Consider the following 21,391-nt stretch of genomic DNA (forward strand, 5'->3'; position numbering starts at 1 on the left):
TTTTACATATTATTTTCTTTTCCCAACACCTCAGACAGGAATTATTTTTTAAGTTTATAGATAATATGTATTAACACTTAGTCATCTTTTGATTTAGATATATTCACATAAGGTACATGAGTTTTTTCTTTTTCAATGGCCTTAATGAGTCTTACATTTATTTTTTGTACTATATTATTTAGTAGTATCTCCAACAAATGTCATCTCAAATTTCTGCTTCAATGAAGAAATGTCCTCAAAGTCTGTTCTTCCCAGACCATTAAGTATATTAATAACCATACCTCATTGTGATATACACAACATTTCATCTATAGCTATGCAACAGAGGGTAGAACAGAATGCCTGATGCCAGTGTAAACCACTAAGCCCAGACTTCCCCAAGAGTCAGTGTTAAAGCCCTGGTACCATGACTGTGACCAAATGCAAACCCTCAGATAAGAAACCTGTAAGATCTAGTTAGAACTGAGAAAGATCACAAAGAAGCTATCCTTGGTCATAAGAATCCTTTATACTTGGTCCTTTGTAAATATCTGTAACAATTCCATGGTTTGCTATGATTTTTATATTTTTGAGAGAATATTTATATTTTTATTAGGATATAAGGTGGGGACATTACAGATATTGAGTGGCAAGCTAGCATTTCAAAAGCTGCAACAGAGATAAAATGTAAGAACACAGCATCAGGGCAAAGGTTTTAGGAATGCGAAGCAGACAGAAACACAACAAAATTTAATGCACTGGGGATATGGGGAGCGTTCCTTTTCAAATATTAGTACCTTAGAAAGCAATAGAGGAACTCCAGGTACTGGTATCTAAGAGAATGGGGGCTAAATAGCAGATTGAATTGCTGCCAAGTGTTGAACCACCTGAAAGGGTCTGAGAATTGCCATGACCTATCAAATTCAGGAATAAGACAGATGTAATGACATTCTGTTGAAAATCTGGAAGAGGCCCACTACTCCCATTCCTGGTGTGAGAAGATAGAGTAGCATCAGTTGTGTTTGCATTAAGACCATTTGGGATGGAGGCAATAGTCAAAACATGGCAAGGAATAACATTTACGTCTTGTTTAGACTATAGCAGGAGCCTCTGAATAGGACTTCTTGTCTTTAATCTCCCTTTCAAATGCATCTTAAGTTTACTATTAGAACTCATATTTGTTCATATTGGTGACTTCTTCAAATATCTTCAAAGCCCATGGTTATAATGAAGAGCATTCTGGATTTTTAACTGAGTGATTCAATGCCCTCTGTGATCTGGTTGAGCCAACTTGTCCATTATATTCTAATATGTAATTTCCATTCTTATATTCTAATATTGTATATTTTCATTCTAAAGAGCTATACTAGTTATTCCTTAAAGATATATCTTTGTGCTCATATGCTTCCTCAGTTTTGCTTTAGCTCTTCCTCTGCCTGACATGTCCTTCACCTCATATATTATTCTACATTGTATTCCCAGATTTCTCCAAACCAAATAAAGATTTTTCTTCTTATATTTCCTTTGCATGGTTAAGTTTTATCATATCAGTTATCATAGCCTATTTTGTAAGAGCATCACTTATATACCTGTGTTTCCCTAATAATGAACTCTTAGATTGGAAGGATTTTGCTTGCCTGCCTTCCTTCCATCCTTTTCAAATTCTCTTTTTTTCCTTACTCTCTCCTTTTCTCCCTTCTTTACTCCATTCACTCAGTTCTTTGTTTTATTGCTATTCATTTGACCGTGTCTCTGGGAATTTTTTTTCTTTTAGTGTTACAGAACCAGAAACCAGTATTACAGCTGATCAGTTTCAGAGACACACCAGGCATGCAGTTCTGAGTTGCAGAAAAGAAAAAGCTATTAAATGTCCCCTAAAATTAAGTTCAGATACACAGAAGAGGACTCACTTATAACCAACCTTTGTTTAAGAAAAAAAAGCCCAGGAAAGTTATTTGGTGCTGAAACATACTTTTAGTTATTCGCTCATCACTGAGTCATTAAAAAGAAATCACAATATTTTAAAGCTAAAAGTAACCTCAGAGAGCATGTAATCTAGCTTCTTAATTTTATACATGTAAAAATTAAGAAATTGAGAAGTGAATTGATTAAGCTTAATATAACTGTTAGTACTGAAGTCTTTCTATTTCTTTTCATTAAAAAATGTGAACTATAATTTAATGTTTAATGGGATACTAGGCAAGCATACATAGAACCTAAGTCATTTCTTTTTAAAATACTCACATTTTAAGTATCTACTTCAGAATAAAGATTTTCTTCCTTTTCTGAAATTTTAAAAACTCTACCTAAAATGACATATATAATCAGAATACAAAAATGGCATAAAAATAGCAATACAACACTACTTATAACTGGATAGATCTTAAATAAATGAAACATGAAAATAATTTAAGAATAGTATCTTGCAAACTAACTTTAATAAAAAGATAAAGAGATTTTATGTCCTGCTGAAATAACCCTTTTACAATTTATTTAAAATTCAGGTCATCCTTTAGGGGAGAGAGTAGGCAGAAAATGGTAATGGTAAGAACTAACATGTTCTTACATGACTGGATCTTGAACATACCGTGAGTATGTTAGGTCATGAAAATGACCTGCAAATAGCCAATCACAAAATAACAGCCATTTTCTTTTGTTAGTCAGAAGTTGTATTGAACTAGTGTATTTTGGTTCATCCATGAGAATGAAGTTCAATTGTAAGATTTTTTTCTTTTTTTTATCCCTGCATCACATGTACAATAAATAATAAAAATAACTCATTACTGGGCTCTCTCGTGTGCCAAGTCGAGTTCTGTACCCTTTATACACAATATTTCTATCTCCTGAAGTGATCACCAGCCAAAAGTTCTTATTGGTTAACTAATTATTTCCAGACTGGAGTATTATTTTACAATCTTCAAAACTAATGAAACAGAAATAATCAAAATTCCATGTTTAGGAAAACATTAGTGGGTTTGTTTTGCTAATAAGCAATATCTGTAATTCTTCCAACTGAAGAAAAATTACAACTAATTTTTGTTACAGAATAAAATTGTAGACATGTTCAAATTATAATTAGCCAAATTAAATTGAAATTATAGGTGTAGACAGCTCCACGCTCTCTTGACTGCCTCATTGACTAAAGATTTTCAATTAAGTGTCAATTCAAACCTAGCTATCAATTATTTTATGTGAAGTAATGGGCTAAAACATTATATAAATTTATTCTCTGAATCATAATTAATATGCCATAAATTAATTTAAATATACATAGATTCAATCCTTTGTGAGAATACATCTAATAGAGAGCCTGACCCTGACCAGAGATTGATGAATCACTTAGATGAAGGAAATAAAATATAAAAAATCTACTTCAAACCTAATTTTAAATATTAGGCCTTGAGATTAAATGATTTTCTTAATTAACGAGGTTGCCTAAAACCCAAATGTTAATATATAATATTTTTTTAAATGCAGCCTCCAGTGTACCATGTTTTTGTGTAGCACTTCATAGATTACCAAGTTTCCTCAATTTTTACACAGAAAAAGCTGGGTTTTGAAGAACTATTGGGCAGTTTATCCAAAGCCTTATCACATAAGTGGTAGAATAAAAATTAGAGCCTAAATCTTCTAATTTTTTCTCAGTATTCTTCCTACTATGATTACTATAGACACAAACCAATAATTACATGTCTATTAGAAACTTGCTTCTGACTCTCATGCAATAAATAACCTACATACCCCTTTTCCCGAAGTTTGTATCTTGTCCTTACCTTGGTACAAAATACTTGACATTCACCTCCTCTAAAGCCTTTTCCAAACATATACCACCCTTGACACTTTAGCTCCCTTCTTAGCATCGATGTCCATATTCATTCATACAAAAATATCCCATTGAATGCCTATGATAGTCAAAGCAAAGTGCTTGCCACTAGAGAGACTACTACTAGGATGAAAAAAATAGTCCTCATTCTTAAGATAAAAAATAAGCAAGTATTTATCATATAAGACAGAATATAAGTATTTTAAGAGGTTATAAATGCCATGATTGGTTCAGAAGGTATATATATTTTCATTATTTCTGTTGCTTTGAATATTCTTAGAGTTGTCATTTTTTATATGAAAATACTTAATGCTTCTAGATTACATGGAATTTGAGTTGGAAATAATGTTTCTGCTGTACTTATCATATTTTCTTCTTTCTGTATTTCCCATATCCTCCCTGATTCTATAAAGAAAGTTCTCTCTTCTCTTGGTGACCCATATTATTCATCCCTTTTATTCCTTGTAAGGTATACTTGTTAGCAAGCCAGCAACTCGGGAGGCTTGTTGAAAGCAAGTTGAATGAATAATTTTTTTGGTAGGAGGAGGAAAAAAGGAAAATGTTTTCCCTATGTATTCTTAGGCAATATACTAAAAGAAATTATGCTCTTGGCAATAGCAACTATTGTCCATACATTGACACTTTTAGCAGCAGGTCACTGTATATAGGTTACTTTATATTCTTATGTCAGGTTTTTTAGCAAATTGTATTTACTAAAAAGGAAGAAATTACAATTTCTTCTGTAATTTTACAGTGTTCTATAACATATAAATTGCTTTGTTAGTAATCTCAAATGACTTCTTCACAATTAAAAAATATCCTCTTCATATTTCTTGGTCTGACATGTGGTTATATAGTAGTAGGCAGCAATTCACAAATATATGTAAAGAAAAAAGACTCATGACTTGAATGTCAGAATAAAATTATGACCAAGAAAACCATATTTAAATTTAAATGTGGTTTTATCATGAAGAAAAAAAATTTTAAATGAACTTGCAAACACAAAAACAAAATATTTCATGTCCTAGGATTTGACAGTATAGTTGGAGAAATAGAAAAAGTAACAAAATTTTTAAAAGTCATAAAGTTTGAAACAGAATAGCTATATTTAGTCACTTGCTTTAAAAACTCTATTCAAAAAAAAAAAATAAAAAAAAAAATAAAAACTCTATTCATATTCTAATCAAATATACTTCTGTAAGGCAACAAAGTTATTTTAAAAGACCATTAATTATTTTGTAAAGATAGGTTATGGTTGAGCTGTGTATCCCCCGAATTCATATATTGTAGTCCTAATTCCTAGTACTTCAGAATCTTACTGTATTTGTAGATAAGGCTTTTACAGAAGTAATTAAGGTACAATGAGGTCATATGGGCAGGCCCTAATCCAATACACACAGGAATGACCATGTGAACACACAGCAAGAAAGTAGCCATCTGGGGCCAAGGAGGGATATTTCAGAACAAACTAAATCTGTTAACAGTGATCTTGGACCTCAAGCCTCCAGACAATGAGAAAATTAATTTCTTTTGTTTAAGTTACCTAGTCTGTGGCCTTTTGTTATGGCAGTCTTAGGCAACTAATAACAGATGTTAGGGAAAAAAGGAACCTAAAATTAGAAATTTTTGAATTCAAAGATTAATCACACATAAAAATATGACATTTCTAAATTCCATTAAAATTATGTACCATTAAGTTTTTAACTGTAGATCTCTTACTTAAAGTGATATATATTTAACATATATATTATATATTTAACATATATATATGTAACAATACATATATATTGTGTGTGTGTGTGTGTGTGTGTATGTGGGCAGAAAAGCAAGGTTTACTGAGCAGTATTGAATAATAGAGTATAAAGCTCCCAAAGAGGGAGGGGGAGCCAAGAGGGTTGCCCGAGATATATTTATATCTATGAGACAAGCAAGAAATGAATAGTTGTTGCTTCCATCAGCTAAAATATGGAAAAGAGAAATTCTCCTTTGGCTCAGAGCTCTAGGGTGTGTGCGTGTGTATATATGTGTGTAGAAACAGTTAAATTTATGTGCAAAAACAATTTTAGCTCTCTCTCTCTCTCTCTTTAAATTACAATTGATGTACATCCGACTTGCTAGAGATTAGAAATGGTAAGAAAAATAATTTTGGGGACATAAAGATTTGACTAAACTGATAAAAATAATACAACTTCAATCAAGTTTTAGACTTTTAAAGTTATTAATTTTTATATTTTTCCTCCCTTTCCACCTGCATATTTTCAGGATTAGCTTAAAGATATTCTTATCTTTACCTAGTAGATTGCAACAAACACAGACCTGAACCCCCAAGGGCTTTGGTAAGAGCAAGTTATCTGTTGGAAATGATTCTTCTTTTTCTTCTTCTTTCCCATCATCATCATCACCACCACCATCATCATATCACAGCTAACACGTATATATTCCTCACTATATCCCAAACTTTGTTTAAGAGTTATACATGTATATAAATAGGTTTAATCTTGAAAACAATCCTATGAGGTAGGTACTATTATTAGCACATCTTCCAGAATAAGAAACCTAGGTACAAGGATATTAGCTAACTTGCTCAAGGTCATATAAATAGTGACAGGTAGGATTTGAACCCAGGCAGTTTGGTTTTGGAGGCCACTTTTAATACTACTCTGCAGTCTATATTTAATCATAATTGCTAAAAATTGAAGGGTGACTAACGATACTGGCTATACATTTCTATTATTGTAATCAAGACTTCAGAAGTTGTGCTGTGATCGTGGCTGTTACTATGGCTATGGATAATGCACATCAATAGCAAGAAGGTGTACTTTCAATGGCCTTTTCTCCCTTGATGATACACTGATCATCCCTTCCTTTATTTATTTCAAAGATAAAGGAAGAAATTCTATAAATGTATACAGAAAATTTTTAGTTACTTTTAAATTCTAGTTTGGTGGACATTTAATATAATATAAATGAGAAACCTACCCTCACAAACATGAGTAAGAAACTATAGAAGAGGGAAAAATAGGATATAAAGGTGTTTACAGTATGATTTTATCTGGTTCCTTTTTCATTTCCATCTCTGACTCTCTTGTAATTAGGCATATATAGCCATTTGTCAATTTTGTAGGTGAGACTGCAGTTTCTTTATTCAGGCCATCTTGATAAGATTACCGCTAATATCTCTTGCACTTGTAGGACTCCTCTTACTTACTAATTTAATAATCTAGATTTTAAAAACTAGTTTTATTTCTCATCATAAATACACTTGGAAAAGGAACAACCATAGAGTGATTGTAAAAAAAGTATACAGCAGGTGACTAATAAAAGGCTTGGAGGCTTGTTTGGCTTGGGCAAACACCCAGACAGTCCAGAAGGCCTGGTTTGGGGCCAGGAAGCAATCCACTGTGTGCAGTACTTGGACAAAATATATCCTCAACTGGTAGAGGAGAGGTAGAGAATATTGAGAATGGATAGCAGCACCAGGACTCAGCACACTTTCTCAGAACTTTGGTGGCTAAGTTTGGCAGAAGAAAGCGTCTAGGTATAGTAACTTGTCTGTCTTCTTCCTATGTTCCCATATTAGCAACTTTCACTAAATTCCAGAAGTTTCTTTGGGGGTTTTTGTGACAGATCTTGAAGCTAGCTGATTGCAGGGTTATAGAGAAATTAACACAAAAGAAAAATTTGCCAAAGCAGACCAGAGGTTAGAGAAATGGTATGTTTCACTGAAGAAATCCAGGTGCAGCCACTAGCATTCTCACTGGGGCATCTTCATCAAGAAGTGGTTATAGATTTCTTGACCTCTCTTGGGATGGAAACCACAGGTAGGTAATCTTAATTCTCATTTTTACAAATGAAACCATTCTTGCTAGATATTTGGCTAGACAAAGCCTAGTGGGAATTTTTTGAAAATCTGAATCCTATCCTTGTCCATGAAATAATAAACTGCTTCTTCCAAGAAAGGAAGCTTCATTACTTCCTATGGGACATTTTAACAAACTCCTTGTGTCCCTTGCAGGGTAGAGACTGAGTTACTGAGATTGCTCCTATTAAAATTTTCCTGCTCTATTTATCGGATGATTTCATCTAACTAACACTGGCACAAGGGGGTCTGTTTCATGTGAGTACCAGGTTCTCTTGGGAGCTTCAGCTTGGATTCTGCAGCACATTTCCTCCAGCAGGCACCAAGATGAGCTCAACTGTTCAGTTGCTGGACTGTGTTATGTGCTGCCAGCCACTCAACTTTTCTGCTTAGGCCAAAAAAAAATTGAACATTTTATTTCAATCATTGCTATAAAATTAACACATCTTCTACTTCTTCACTTCTACTAAATACATGCATTTTCTCAGTAATTTGTATGAGGCCACCTATCTGTGTTTTAAATTTTACTTTTCATAAATTTAGTCTTTCAGTGTTCAGATCTATGTACATCACTGCTATGAAGGAGCATTTCCTGTTAAATGCCCATGTCTACAAGTGCACCTGTTAACTGCTCACTTTCCAAGGGCCAGGCTCATTTAACTTCAGCCTTGTTAACACAATTTTTTAGAAAAGATTTTATTTATTTATTCATGAGAGACACAGAGAGAGAGGCAGAGACACAGGCAGAGGAAGAAGCAGGCTCCTTGCAGGGAGCCCGATGTGGGACTCAATTCCTGGACCTGGATCACACCCTGACCTGAAGGCAGACGTTCAACAGCTGTGCCACCCAGGCGTCCCGATAACACATTAAGAAATTTCAGTAATTTAGGTTGTAATTTCCCATGACTCATTATGTTCCAGTCTCTCATTTTAATCTCATTTTTAATCCCTTGAAGATTCATAGAATCTTCTCCCTAAATTTGATTTTTCCTTTTAGATCTCTGATGCTTGAATATTCTGAGAATTAAGGAAATATTCCATAATATTTGAGTTACTCTAAAATCCTTCTCATTAGCTCAATTATTTCTTTACTTTTTCTTTTCGACCTTGTCATTTTAATTTCTGGTGTCTACAATTACATTTGCTGTTGTTATGACAAAAATAAAAACAAATGTTATCTGCACCATGTGTCTGGCATTTTACTAAATGCTAAACCATTTATATACATCATCTCATTTCGTCCTATCACCCTACGAAATACATCTCAAAGCCAATTTAATAGATAAAGAAACTGAAAATAAGGGGTTAACCTATCCAAAGTCACCCAAGGGGGAGTTTGCTTGGCTCCAGGCTGTGCTCCCAACTTCCGCACTACCCTGCATGTTTTGATAATATTGGAGTCTTCAAGGACTCCTGTTTACAAACATCAAACTTATAAACAGCTTATATTTGGCCACTCCTAACCAGTACTAGCTCTTTCCGGTGTCTCTATTGCCTATGTCTTGAAAGGCAGTTTAAGACACTTAAGGCTGGCACTGAATGTGTATCCTCGGTGTGGAGAAGAAAATAAACTCTAATAAAGGGAACGACTTAGTTAACAGTGATAACCTATTTGGCAAAAATATTTTAACTGTCTGAAATTGTTTACACTGAAATTGCAATTCCATCAACATGAGTTTTAGTTGTAGTTATAGGTTTCAAAAACTGAAACTGTTTCTTTGCTGTTATGTTATTCATATTATAATGTAAATTATGTTAGTTTGATTGCTTTCCTTTTGATGGGTCTCTGATGTAGGTGTATGTGTCCTTAAAGGACAAAAAGCTTGGGAACAAGGTGACAAGAAGTAGGGTCATGTGTGCTTGCACAATGAATGGAGAAAAACCCCCTTTCCTTTCTTTTACTATGCTGACCTCTGGTCCCTGAACACTAACTCAGTCTATTAGATTAAGGGTTAAATGCATTAATATGGGCTCCTGGTTCACATCTGAAAAGTTCTGGGCATTTAGGGGCTTTATTACTTAATTCTAGGGAGATAAGTAAGAAACCAGAATATTATAATATGGTATTTATAAATAGCACTTATGCTATAAGAGCAAGATATTTTTGAAGGAACACAAAATTACTTATTTATTTATTTTAATTACTTAATTATTTAATTAAAAAAAACAGCATTATTTCTGCAGAGATTAAAGCTTTGAGTTCCAAATAAATACTGTATCAATGAATTCTATAACATTCTCTAGTGAAATGTTAGAGACTACCCTTTTAAAAAATACCTTCCAGGATCATTGTAAAATAATAAATATGTCTAATTAAAAAATAAACATTATATATTTAAATAAGCATTACCAAATTCTCCACATTAATTTTCAGGTATATTTACACATTGTTTGACATTCAGTTATTGCTAATTAGGTTAACAGCAATTATAAAACTCAAAGAAGCCTAGTTGGTCTATGCTGAATTATATTTTGCACTGTTAAATTTAATGGACAAATCACCTTTTTCTGAACCAATGAAGAGCAGAGAATATTTATTTTATAGAAAAAAAAATCAAAGTTGGTCCTTAAATTTCTGTTGAGAGTAGAATAGATGAGTTAAGCTGGGATAAAGAGAGACACAGGGGTGTACAGACTGCATCATTAAAGTCTGTTTTGAGGGTAGCCTGGGTCTTAGCGGTTTAGTGCAGCCTTCAGCCCAGCGTGGGATCCTGGAGACCTGGGATCAAGTCCCATGTCGGGCTCCCAGCATGGAGCCTCCTTCTCCCTCTGCCTGTGTCTCTGCCTCTCTCTCTCTCTCTGTCTCTCATGAATAAATAAATAAAATCTTAAAAAAAAAACCAACCAAACCAAAAAACTTAAAGTCTGTTTTGAGGGAAAACCCCTGAGAAATCACCCACTGATTGAATAGGAATCATGTCTGCACATGCCGTTTACTGTTCTTATTAAATAAAAATTTTCTGTCTTCAAATTTCCTAGTAAAAGTATTCTTAGCAAGTAACTTAATAGTTATTGCTCTACAGACACTTTCAAAGTCAATTATTATGGAGATTTCTAAAAACTTAGTAAGAATTGTTTACAACTATCAGTATGGAAAGGTTGAAAAATTCAGGGAGGCAATGCCATTTAAAATGTGGACTGTGTAATCAAAAAAACACTTTACTAGCACTAAATTAGATTCCACCAAAGCTTCTTAATAGCCTCACCAAAATTTCAGGAATATAGCTCAGAAGTAGAGCAAATGCTCCCTATGTCTGAAGTTTTAGATTTGATCTTAGTTATCTTAAATTTGAGAATCAGCTTAATACTTTCCAGGATTCAGTGGCCATGTGAACTTGGGCAGATTACTTAACCTTTCTTTTTTTTTTTTTTACTTAACCTTTCAATATCTTAATTCTTTATCTGTAAATGATTTTTGTCAAGAATAAGATATAATGTATTAAAGCATATGGCTCAAGAACAAGCCTTAAATTAATACTTGTTATCAAAATAAAGAAGAAAAGAATGGGAATATAAGCTGTATTTATATTTAATTATTTATGAGTACTTAAAAATGGATACTGTCAAAAATTTGACTGAAAAAGTATCTTCTGTAATTTTCTTTTTGATCCATGACAGAGGATGATCAAGTTAGGGATGATGGGGAGATGACTCAGCAAAGATAATTCTACATCAGTAAATAATTTGTAGGGTAATGAAACAGAGTTGTGTTTTGGACTCCTTAAAGAAGTTATACCTCAATGGCTTAAATACATTTTTAATTAAGCTGAATGTATAACTTCAGTAATAGAGAACATAATGATAAGTATTTGACATTCAAGTGATAGGATATTACAAACCATGAGCGACTTGTAAAGGTGTCAGATCATCTATTCTCAAAGTCTCCATTTTTAATGACATCATTCATCATGGCTTCCAGCTAAGATCCTAATAGAGGAAGTCAATTTTACAAGCGGCTCACCTTAGAGCAGTAGTTCTCGAACTTTGGTGTCCATCAGAATCACCGGGTAGGTTTGTTAAAACACAGGGACCCCACCCCCAGAGTTCTGATTAACTAAGTGGGCCAGAGACCTGGACTTCTAGAAGTCCTCAGGTAATGATGCCACTGGTCTGGGACCACACTTCGAAAACCATTTCCTTACAGAATACCTACGAAATTATATTGCTTAGTGAAATTTTTGCCAAGATTTAATATTCTCTATCCCAAAATAATTGGTGTCAAAGTTATAAAACTTTGAAGATAAAAGCATTAATTTATTTATATATTGGAATGGAATCAAAACTAGTTTTTATGAAAAAAAAATGTGGAGCCATGTCTATTATATTCCATTGGTCCATCCTCCTAGAGTAAATTTCTGTCAGGTATCTATAACAAGAATCATTGGTATCTAAGGAACTTGTTTTTATTGTATAATACAATTGACCCAGTTTTCTCTCTTTAGGAAGCTCAGTCAAAATATATGCTTCACATCCAGCAGGTATACAGGATCTCACATTATGCATTTTGTTCACAAACTTTACTTCCAGTGTCACTTTGTTATGCCCTTATTTTCCGCTGATATTCATCTCTTCATTGACAACATTATTGAGAGTATTATATGTATTTTTAAAAATCATCTACATTCTTTCCTAAAATATAGTGGGAGATAAGCGAAAAAAATTTGTGTTAGTTGAAGACATGTTTCTAGAAGTTTTAATATCCTGTTTTGTTAGGACTACATGCCACGGTATTTGGATTATATATAATGAATAAATGAGAGATTAGAGTATAAGAGATGCCACAAAAGATCAAGTGTATTTATTTAGCCCTAAGAAGAAATACCAGAAGTACTTGGGAAGACATAGATATCATTTCTGACATTAAGCATTAAAGATTAGGTATGTATCTGAGATACTGTATCATTATAAAATGATTTTCTATGAAATTCACTGAGCCTATTTGAAGTTATTCATATTTTTATTTTAGAAAAAAATTTCTAGAGGTTTAGGACCTGTTGAGTAAAAGCAAGGCTTTGTTTATTTGTCTTGAATTTACCTTTCTCTGGCTTTAGGCATGTGTCATTTCCAGTGCATCAGAACTGTGTGATGAACAATTCTACATTTACCATGTCAGTAATTGTGTAACTTGGGGAAGAGATTGGTGATTTTGAAAGATGATGCTGTTGTAAGAATCTCTGCCTCCTGCAGGTTGTATAGTGGGGAAACTAGAAACCTGTGCTACCTACCACATATGCATATCCAATGTAGCCAGTGCTTTACCAAAGAATAGAATATAATGGAGAGGAACCAAAGGTTAAGTAGGTTAAGATAAAATAAACCAAAGTGTATAAAAATCAAATTTTTATCTATAATACACAGATATATAAACCACAAATATTACACGGTTGCATTACTAAGTCATAGCATACTAACTAAATGTTATGAGTAAATTTTGGTATTTTTAGTCTTAAATATTTTAAATCTTAAATAGGTACATCAAAGCAAAGTCTTTTCATGACTTTGACCATGAATAATATCATGAACCTAAAAATGTTTGAAAATATAAAAGCAATGAAAGGCAAGAGTTTCCCCTGGTAGACCTCATACCTCAACTTACTCCCAAAATGTGGCTCAAAAAGATGCTCACTAAAAATCCTTTTGAACTTACAACATCTCATATGGTATATATTTTGTTCTAATAACTCATTTTTAAACCAGATTCAATTAAAATACTATAATTGAAAAAAAATTTCTATAAATGGGAAGACCATAGATGTTCTTCCTAAACAGTTTTGAGGGTATTAGGGCCTTATGGATTTTATAATATAAAAAATTATAAAAGATTCGTTCTTCAAATCATTTATGAGTTTCACCTCTTTAATCTTCTATATTATATAATTACTTTTTAAAAATAAGTTAATTTCTATCCCTATAAGTTGGAATATAACACATAAATTTTATCATTTGCTATCAAGGGGCCATTGCATTATATGTTTCTGTCTAACTAATCTGCATTCAGAAGTTGAAGAGAATCTAACCATTTCAAATGATTGTTTATTTTACAACTTTTAAAAAGAAAAATGTCTTGCCTTTGAATGGTAATCTTGTTCCAGTCTGGGATCTGATCCGGCTACCTGTTTGTATTTGTTAATTTTCATTTGGCGATTTCTCTCCTCTATATCCATAGCACCTATCGAGTAGAAAAAAATCCATAAAATTAATGTTCAGTTCTTATTTCTGAGCCCTACTTACAGGATGTATAATAGAATAATAGAAGAGATGCTAGGCTGATATATTACTTTCATTCAAGGTAGTACGTACAAATTCAAATGTCATATTATTTCTTAGTTTTGTTTAAAGTATGCAGTTCGGTGAATAAAAGCATGCTTACTAAATATGTAAAAATATTCTAATCTGAATAAAATGTAAATGAATTTTAACAGAACAACAAATCTTAACTAGATAGAAAACACTTTCTGGTACATGTATGCCTAAGAGAATATATTTGACAGTACATAAACTTGATGATAGCAATACTATATAAACTTTGGATGTTAATTCATCAGGATTTGATTTATTTGCTGAAAAACAGCTGTAAGTCTAACTGGTTTCAAATGAATTTTACAACTGTGTTTAGAAACTATTATCATAAATTTAGCCCACGTTTTAAAGCAGGTTGCCCCAGCTTACTTATGGTTGAACTTGAATTTTCTAGATCTAGCACCAAGAAAGAGGCAATTAAAATAATACTCCTAAGAACATACTATGCCAGTAAAGGCATAGAATGTAACTGAAATCATCTCAGAAAAGAAAAAATGTAAGGAGGTGAGAAATTGAGATGGTAAGCCTATTACAAAATGCGACTAATACTCTGTAACAGGTCCTACCTCCCAACACATCAATTATAAATACCAAGTGGGTCTTTAAAATCTTTGGTTAGAACAAAAACTAAATTCAGTTAGCAAATCTTTGCAAACATGAAAAAGTGTTTTTAAGGTATATTTATGACTTTTATTGAAGGATTTTATAGGAAAACTCCATTTCTCCTAAATACACATAATGGAAAAACAAAATCTTAGTTGTATACTACAAATCTACAAACTGGGAAAAATAATCATACCTTACTGGGCTATCTATAAGTTGTTGTTATGTAAATTTATAACCACTGAGTATGGGGAGGAATGTAAACATATATATATATGCCCCTTGCTTAACATCATAACCTGAATACTGCAGTAAAGATCCCTAGACAAAAGTGTGCCATTCAAAAATAAGTATTTTAATGCTTATCCTGAAAAAAATTTCATTGTATATCAGATAATTCTTGTTGGTAACAAATTTTAAGATAAAATCAATTTATTTAAAATAAGGCATAAAAAGAAAAGACTTCAAAAAGGAGTAATAAAATCCTAAATAAAAGAATGTATAGTCTATATTACATGACCTCTAAGTATAGCAACAAAATTAAATCAACTATTCAATAAAGTGAGGCAATTTGTTCCTTTGAAGAGTCTTGTTTTAATAATGATTTGATTAAATCGGTGCCAAATAATAAAATAGAAAAATAAGTATCATATTAATATAAGTTGATGATATATAAAAACAAATGAGTACCTCCATGATATGAATGTAAAATGCAGTCAAGTATAAATATCTATTAGTCTATTAAAATACAATTTTGGAATTGTTTGTTAACCAAGGGATATTCTCTCAGGTAAATGTTTATTTTCTCCAAGGGTGAGGGAACAAAAAAGTCATCCCTGTATCAAAACAACTGTGTGTACTTAAAGAATATTAGCTAAATTGAGTGGGAAGTTCTTTTAAAAAGTTTCATTTTGATATCATAGTGGCAAGATCGTATATTAATATGAATAGCACCAATAGACAAGTTTAAGCACATTTTATATATACATAAATATATACATACATATAGATATATACACATACATACATATACATGGCATTTTCTAATATTTAGACTATTTTCTGGACATCAGCCTCCTATAAAGCTACATCGAATTCTTTTTAATTACCAGGTAGTAATGTGATATATATACCGGCAGGGGTTGACACAAACTTGTTCTGTAAAGGGCCGTTAATAAGTATTTTAGGCTTTGCAAACCATATATTTTCTACCACAACTCTGCCATTATAACACAAAAGCAGGTATAGACAACGCATACACAAATGAGTGTCATTGTTCTATTGAAACCTTATTTACAAAACAGACAGAGGGCCTGATTTGGTCTGTGGGCCATGGTTTGATGACTCCTGCATTAAAGCATTGTTTTTAAAAAGCATATTTAGTATTGCTTTGAAAAGGAGCCTTTCTCCTTAGTAATGGTTAAAGATTTTGTAGAATCAGGTTTATGGAACATCATTTATATTTAACAGGTCACTGAGGGTGGCTTAAGAAGAATATTAATTTGTATTTGCTATAAGTAAACAAAGACGAAAATAGAGTGATATAATTGGTTTAACACATTATCAACTAAATTCCAATCTCAAACACATCTCTCATCTACAGACCCAATTACCATATATAGACAGACTCTAATGGAAAGATTCTTTATTAGAGGCTTAACTAATGAAATGTCAAGTAACCACCTTACTGGATATACAGTCAACAAACTTGGGTAAATATACTTTTAATTTATAACTTCAAATTTTCCTAGGAGGTTAATCCTTAGGACAAACAGTAACCAGACATTCCTCTCTCCAAAACTATTTGGCATCTACGAAGTCTTCCATTCCTCTTCTACATTTTTATCAACCTATTCTCATAAAGAAAACAGTTCACAAACAACAATATTCTTAGAGAGAAAAGTATCCTACTGGTAAAGAGATTTATCATAGGAAATACAAAACTGTCTTCTGTTGAAGCTCCCCAAATACTTAATAACAATATGGATAAAGTGTAGCTTTAACAAATCTAATTGATTTTCATAAAATACACAGGGATATAATAAATGTAATCTGAGCATAAAACAAAATATTATCTGAGACTTTTTTTCTGATTGAAGTTAAAGAAGTATATTCCTCATGCATATAGTAGAAGTATATTTTTTAAATTAAGTATATTTTGCCAAACCATCAAGGAAAGGAAAAAATTACTTTTGGGAACTATCCTACTGAATCCTAGTTTACAAACTTTTCTTCCAAGAAAATACAAAGTGGGAGAGGAACAAGATTACAGACAATAACAATGACAGTGACAGAATTAATATATTCCAAGTGAACAAAGCTAAAAGGGCCAAATTCACATAATCTTTAAATGCTAAAATCAGCATGTATGTACATAGTAAATAAAATGCAATAAAGAAAAAGGTCTAATCAGTGTATGCAGCTACTTGCCCACTTCGAGGCGACAATTACACAGGAGAAAGCACGGTTGCTTATGTTTATTTTCTAGTTTCAGTAGGATAGACTATAAAAGTAACTTATTAATGTTTTTCACTACTCAGAGGAGTAAGAATAGAAATTGTTAAAATGACTACATAAGACATAATGAGATAAATAAGAATAAATAAAAATGTATGAAATAAAAGAGAAATGTAATATTTTGTTAGGTTGTTATTTTATTTTCAAAGGCCAAGCAATTCAAAAAGAAAATATTGCCCTTGACTTTATTGAATACTTTAGCTGTCTTTCAATATCTGTTAACCGTGAAAAAATTTGTTTTGCCGATGACAGTAACTGACAGCTTTTGACAAAAAATTGATGGTCATTTATATGAATGTTTTCCAAAGTACCTGATGTACTGTGATAAAAAGAAAACTGCTTAAAAATATAACATATTTGATACTATGTATCAAAAGGCTTTACAATGGTCATATGTTTGAACCCGAAATTTCACTTCCCAGGATTATTCCTAAAGAAATCAATGTGCAAGATGTACCTGCAAGTATATTTATTACTACATTGTTTGAAAATTGTAAAGGCCTAGGGAAAGAAACTAAATGTCCAACGATAGGGGTTAGTAAGCTGCACTTACAGTGTATCTACAGAATATTATGATGCACCCATGAAAAATAATGCATACAATGTGCATGTGCATTCACATATATAAATGTAAAATAAAGATATTATAATTAGTAATTATAAAACAGATTAAATGGTAATGTACTATAGTTTATAAACTATAATTTTAAAAAACTACATATATGTTCATAAAAATATATGTACACACATAACCTATACAAAACACAAAGAGAGGGGAAAAATTAAGATTTATATTCTAGAACGCTAGTAGTTATCGCTGGTTATTGAAATTAAGTGCTACTGTTTTCTTATTTGGGTTAATATATAGTTTATAAAATGCCCACAAAGGCACTGTACAGAAGAAAAATATTACTTTAAAAAACACAAAACATAGTGTTTTTGTGAAAAAGAATAAATTATTTGGCTTGAAAACCTGTGTTTTTGTCATGATTTGATAAAAGTGCTTTGGAAATAAATGCTAAATAATTTTTAAAATGCAAATACACAACTGTTCATTGCTTAATTTACCTAAGGGATATATATTTATTTGTTAAATAAAAGCATTTGGGTATATTGATTGAAAATGGTATATAACGAGAAATAATTCCAAACGCGATAAAGTGCAGATCTTTTCAATTTTTATGAATATTAAAACAAAAAAGTGACCTGGCATGTTTTAAAATTTTCCTTATTGGGTTTTTCAAATGTAGGACTTCAGAAACTATGCAATAAAATTTTTTGAAGTTACTTTAAAATGATTTCTTCATAATTACTCAAGAAACTTTGATTTTTTATACTAAAATTTTAATATATATTAGAAACTCATAAAAAGTACACTTTCGTTAGCTAAATTATTTGTTTAAATCGATGCAATGCAGAGAATAACAAACATTGGAGAAAGTTAAATTTAAAAAGCATGTAAATAAATATTGAGCTAAAAATTATACATTATGTGCCCGATTAATTTTGCTTTTGTCCTGGGGCAAAGGGAAGCATTTTCTCTTTCTCTCTCTTCCTTTCTTTTAGCATTATCTTTTAAAGTGTAAACAAATTTAATCTTTTTCTTAAAAAAAAATCTTTTTCTTTAAGTTTTATTTAAATTATTTAAATTAGTTAACATACAGTTTAATATTCGTTTCAGGTGTACAGTATACTGATTCAGCACTTCCATACATCACATGGTGCTCATCAGGAGTGTACTCCTTAATCCCCATCATCTATCTCACAAATTTTGAGGAATACTTATTTTCAAATCAATCAATTTTGAGGATGTTTCTACTGTGGTTACTAGGAGCTAACACATCGGGAGTGAAAGAAAATATAATTTGATTTGGTTTATAATGTGTTTGCTTATAAAATGATCTTTTCTTTGCTCCTAGGACTGTAGGAAGACTGAACTCCAATTGTGCCTAAGTGAATGATGGAATTAACTGAAACCTAAAGGCTCTAGAAATTTACAAAACTATTGTACTACCTTGAAGCTCATAGGCTTTTAAATTATGTTATAAACCTTGACAACCTATTTTAGATCTCTAGGTTGTTACTGTGTGTATCTATCTGCTGTTTCTCTCTTAATTCTCTGCTATATTAATTAAATAATACTTCAAAGGAGATGCTATAGCAAATTTCCTAGACTCTTTTCCCTATAGATAAAAGAAAACTGATATTTAAACTACTTTAGGACATATGTCATTAGGAGTGACCTAGTGATTTAAGAAAACAGAGTATATCTGTTTTTAACATCTAAATTCAGTAGACAGACTTACTGAGATTTTATCATTCAGAAGTCTTGGATTTTAGCACCAATTTAGGTTTTAATATTTAATATTTAAAATTGTTTGGACTATAGCGGAAAGTCAGGGTTCTGTGCATGGAGACTGCAGTGCACATAACCATCACAGAGCCGATGGGACTTTGAAACTGTCCAGGTTATGGGCATATTTATGACACATAGGAGTGAACAAAATCTTCAAAATAGCACTGGTTTAAAAGATTAGACAAGACTTGGGTTCAAGTCTTTATTTCACAAGTCTTATAAATGTAAGCACCTCATTTACTCGTCTGGCCATAAAATTCACCATCTGTAAAATGAATAGTTCTGGACCAGATATTATTTATGATTCCTTCCACTATAAAACTATTTGGTTGGTTAATTTTGAGGCCAAATACTGTTTAAGTGTGTGTTCTTTTATATTATCATATCTATTTCATTAATATAAATAGTCTAGAAATCCCTATGCTGTTTGCCCTGCTATGGCATGTATTAAATTTTACTTTATTCTGTGTGTGTGTGTGTGTGTGTGTGTGTGTATACAGAGACAGGAACAGAAATGAGATGAAGAGAGGGAAGGAGAAAGATAAGGAAAAGAGGGAGGGAGGAGAGAGAAAGAGATATCTTAAGAATGAGCCTGGCTGGGAGAGACACAGAGATAGACACAAAGTGTTTTTGAAAAGCTCATTAAACCAGAGGATTTGCCCAGCAAAAAGAATCATAAGGAAGTTCTAATCTAGAAAGCTAGGAGGATCTTTTAGACTAGCTGAAGTGTAATTGTTTTACTGTATACTTTTTTCCCTTCTGTATACAGTGAGTGACATGTTTAAAAGAAAAAAAAAAGAAAATATTAGTAACTTTCTAATAACTTAGTTATTTTTAACCTTTAGTCACAATCCCTGTATCTTTGAAAAAACGAGACATAGCTTACAGGATAAACTAAATTTTCAGATAAAAGTCCCTCGGAGAAGGAAATCATGGTTATTATTAAATTTGCTTTTAACAGAAAGTCCAATAACCACTGATAAAACATGAGTCAGATTCATTGAGTTATTAATAACCTATTCCCCATATGTGTTAAGCACTTTGGAATCTTCCACCTTTTTCCTGATGGTAAAATCTACTTTGAGGAAAAGATGATCCACAGAGTTAGTACATATTATTGCTCTGTGTATATGACTTGTCCCCATCTTCTTATGTTTGGGCATGACATACTATGAAAGACCACTGTGTCTCATATCTGGGGCCTAACTGACATAGCCATTTCAACTATAACACTATTATGCATATCACAGAAGGTTTGAGAGGAGCATCATGAAGAAATTTAAATGTAACTTTACATTTATGTTAATTTAGAAATAGAAATTTAAGTATATTTAGAAATGTTGAGAATGTTAAGTCATAAAAAGATAAAAATGTCTATCATACAAAAACTGCAATAAGGCCTATCCTAGGAAAGAGACTCATATATTTTTTTCTTTGAATATTGGAAACTCAGTATATTTTTTGTGCTCTAATTAAAAACTTATCTAAATTTGCCTACTTACATTAAAATTGAGATCTCTGCATTTTTTAAAAGAATTTATTTATTTATTCTTGAGAGAGAGAGAGAGGCAGAGACACAAGGAGGCTCCATGCAGGGAGCCTCTCGTGGGACTCCATCTCGGGACTCCAGGATCACGCCCCTGGGCGGAATGCGGTGCTAAACCGCTGAGCCACCCGGGCTTGCCAGATCGCTGCATTCTAACTTGTACTTAGCCTTATTATTAATATCCTAAATTCTTTTTAAAAAAGATTTTATTTATTTGACAGAGAAAGAGAGAGAGAGAAAGCACAAGTAGGCAGACTGGCAGGCAGAGGGAGAGGGAGAGGGAGACGCAGGCTTCCCGCTGAGGGGATGTGGGACTTGATCCCAGGACCCCAGCCAGGATCATGACCCCAGCCCAAGGCAGACGCTCAACCGACTAAACCACCCAGCGCCCCTCTAAATTCTTTTTAA

The 21,391-nt window shown here is 32.3% G+C and overlaps 1 protein-coding gene across 49 annotated transcripts in view; it reads right to left on the reverse strand.

The window, feature by feature from the left end:
* Positions 1 to 21,391, reverse strand: part of RIMS2 (regulating synaptic membrane exocytosis 2) — a 589,976-nt gene that overhangs the window by 146,851 nt on the left and 421,734 nt on the right. For 29 of the 49 annotated variants that reach the window (XM_072734082.1, XM_072734080.1, XM_072734079.1 and 26 more), the window contains one exon: positions 13,730 to 13,830. The exons of the other annotated variants lie outside the window; for them this stretch is intronic. In XM_072734082.1, the coding sequence (XP_072590183.1) occupies positions 13,730 to 13,830 (101 nt within the window). The remainder of the gene's footprint in view (positions 1 to 13,729; positions 13,831 to 21,391) is intronic. 49 annotated transcript variants of the gene reach the window in all.

The sequence above is a fragment of the Vulpes vulpes genome, chromosome 13 (genome assembly GCF_048418805.1).
Source record: "Vulpes vulpes isolate BD-2025 chromosome 13, VulVul3, whole genome shotgun sequence".
Classification (NCBI taxonomy): Eukaryota; Metazoa; Chordata; class Mammalia; order Carnivora; family Canidae; genus Vulpes; species Vulpes vulpes.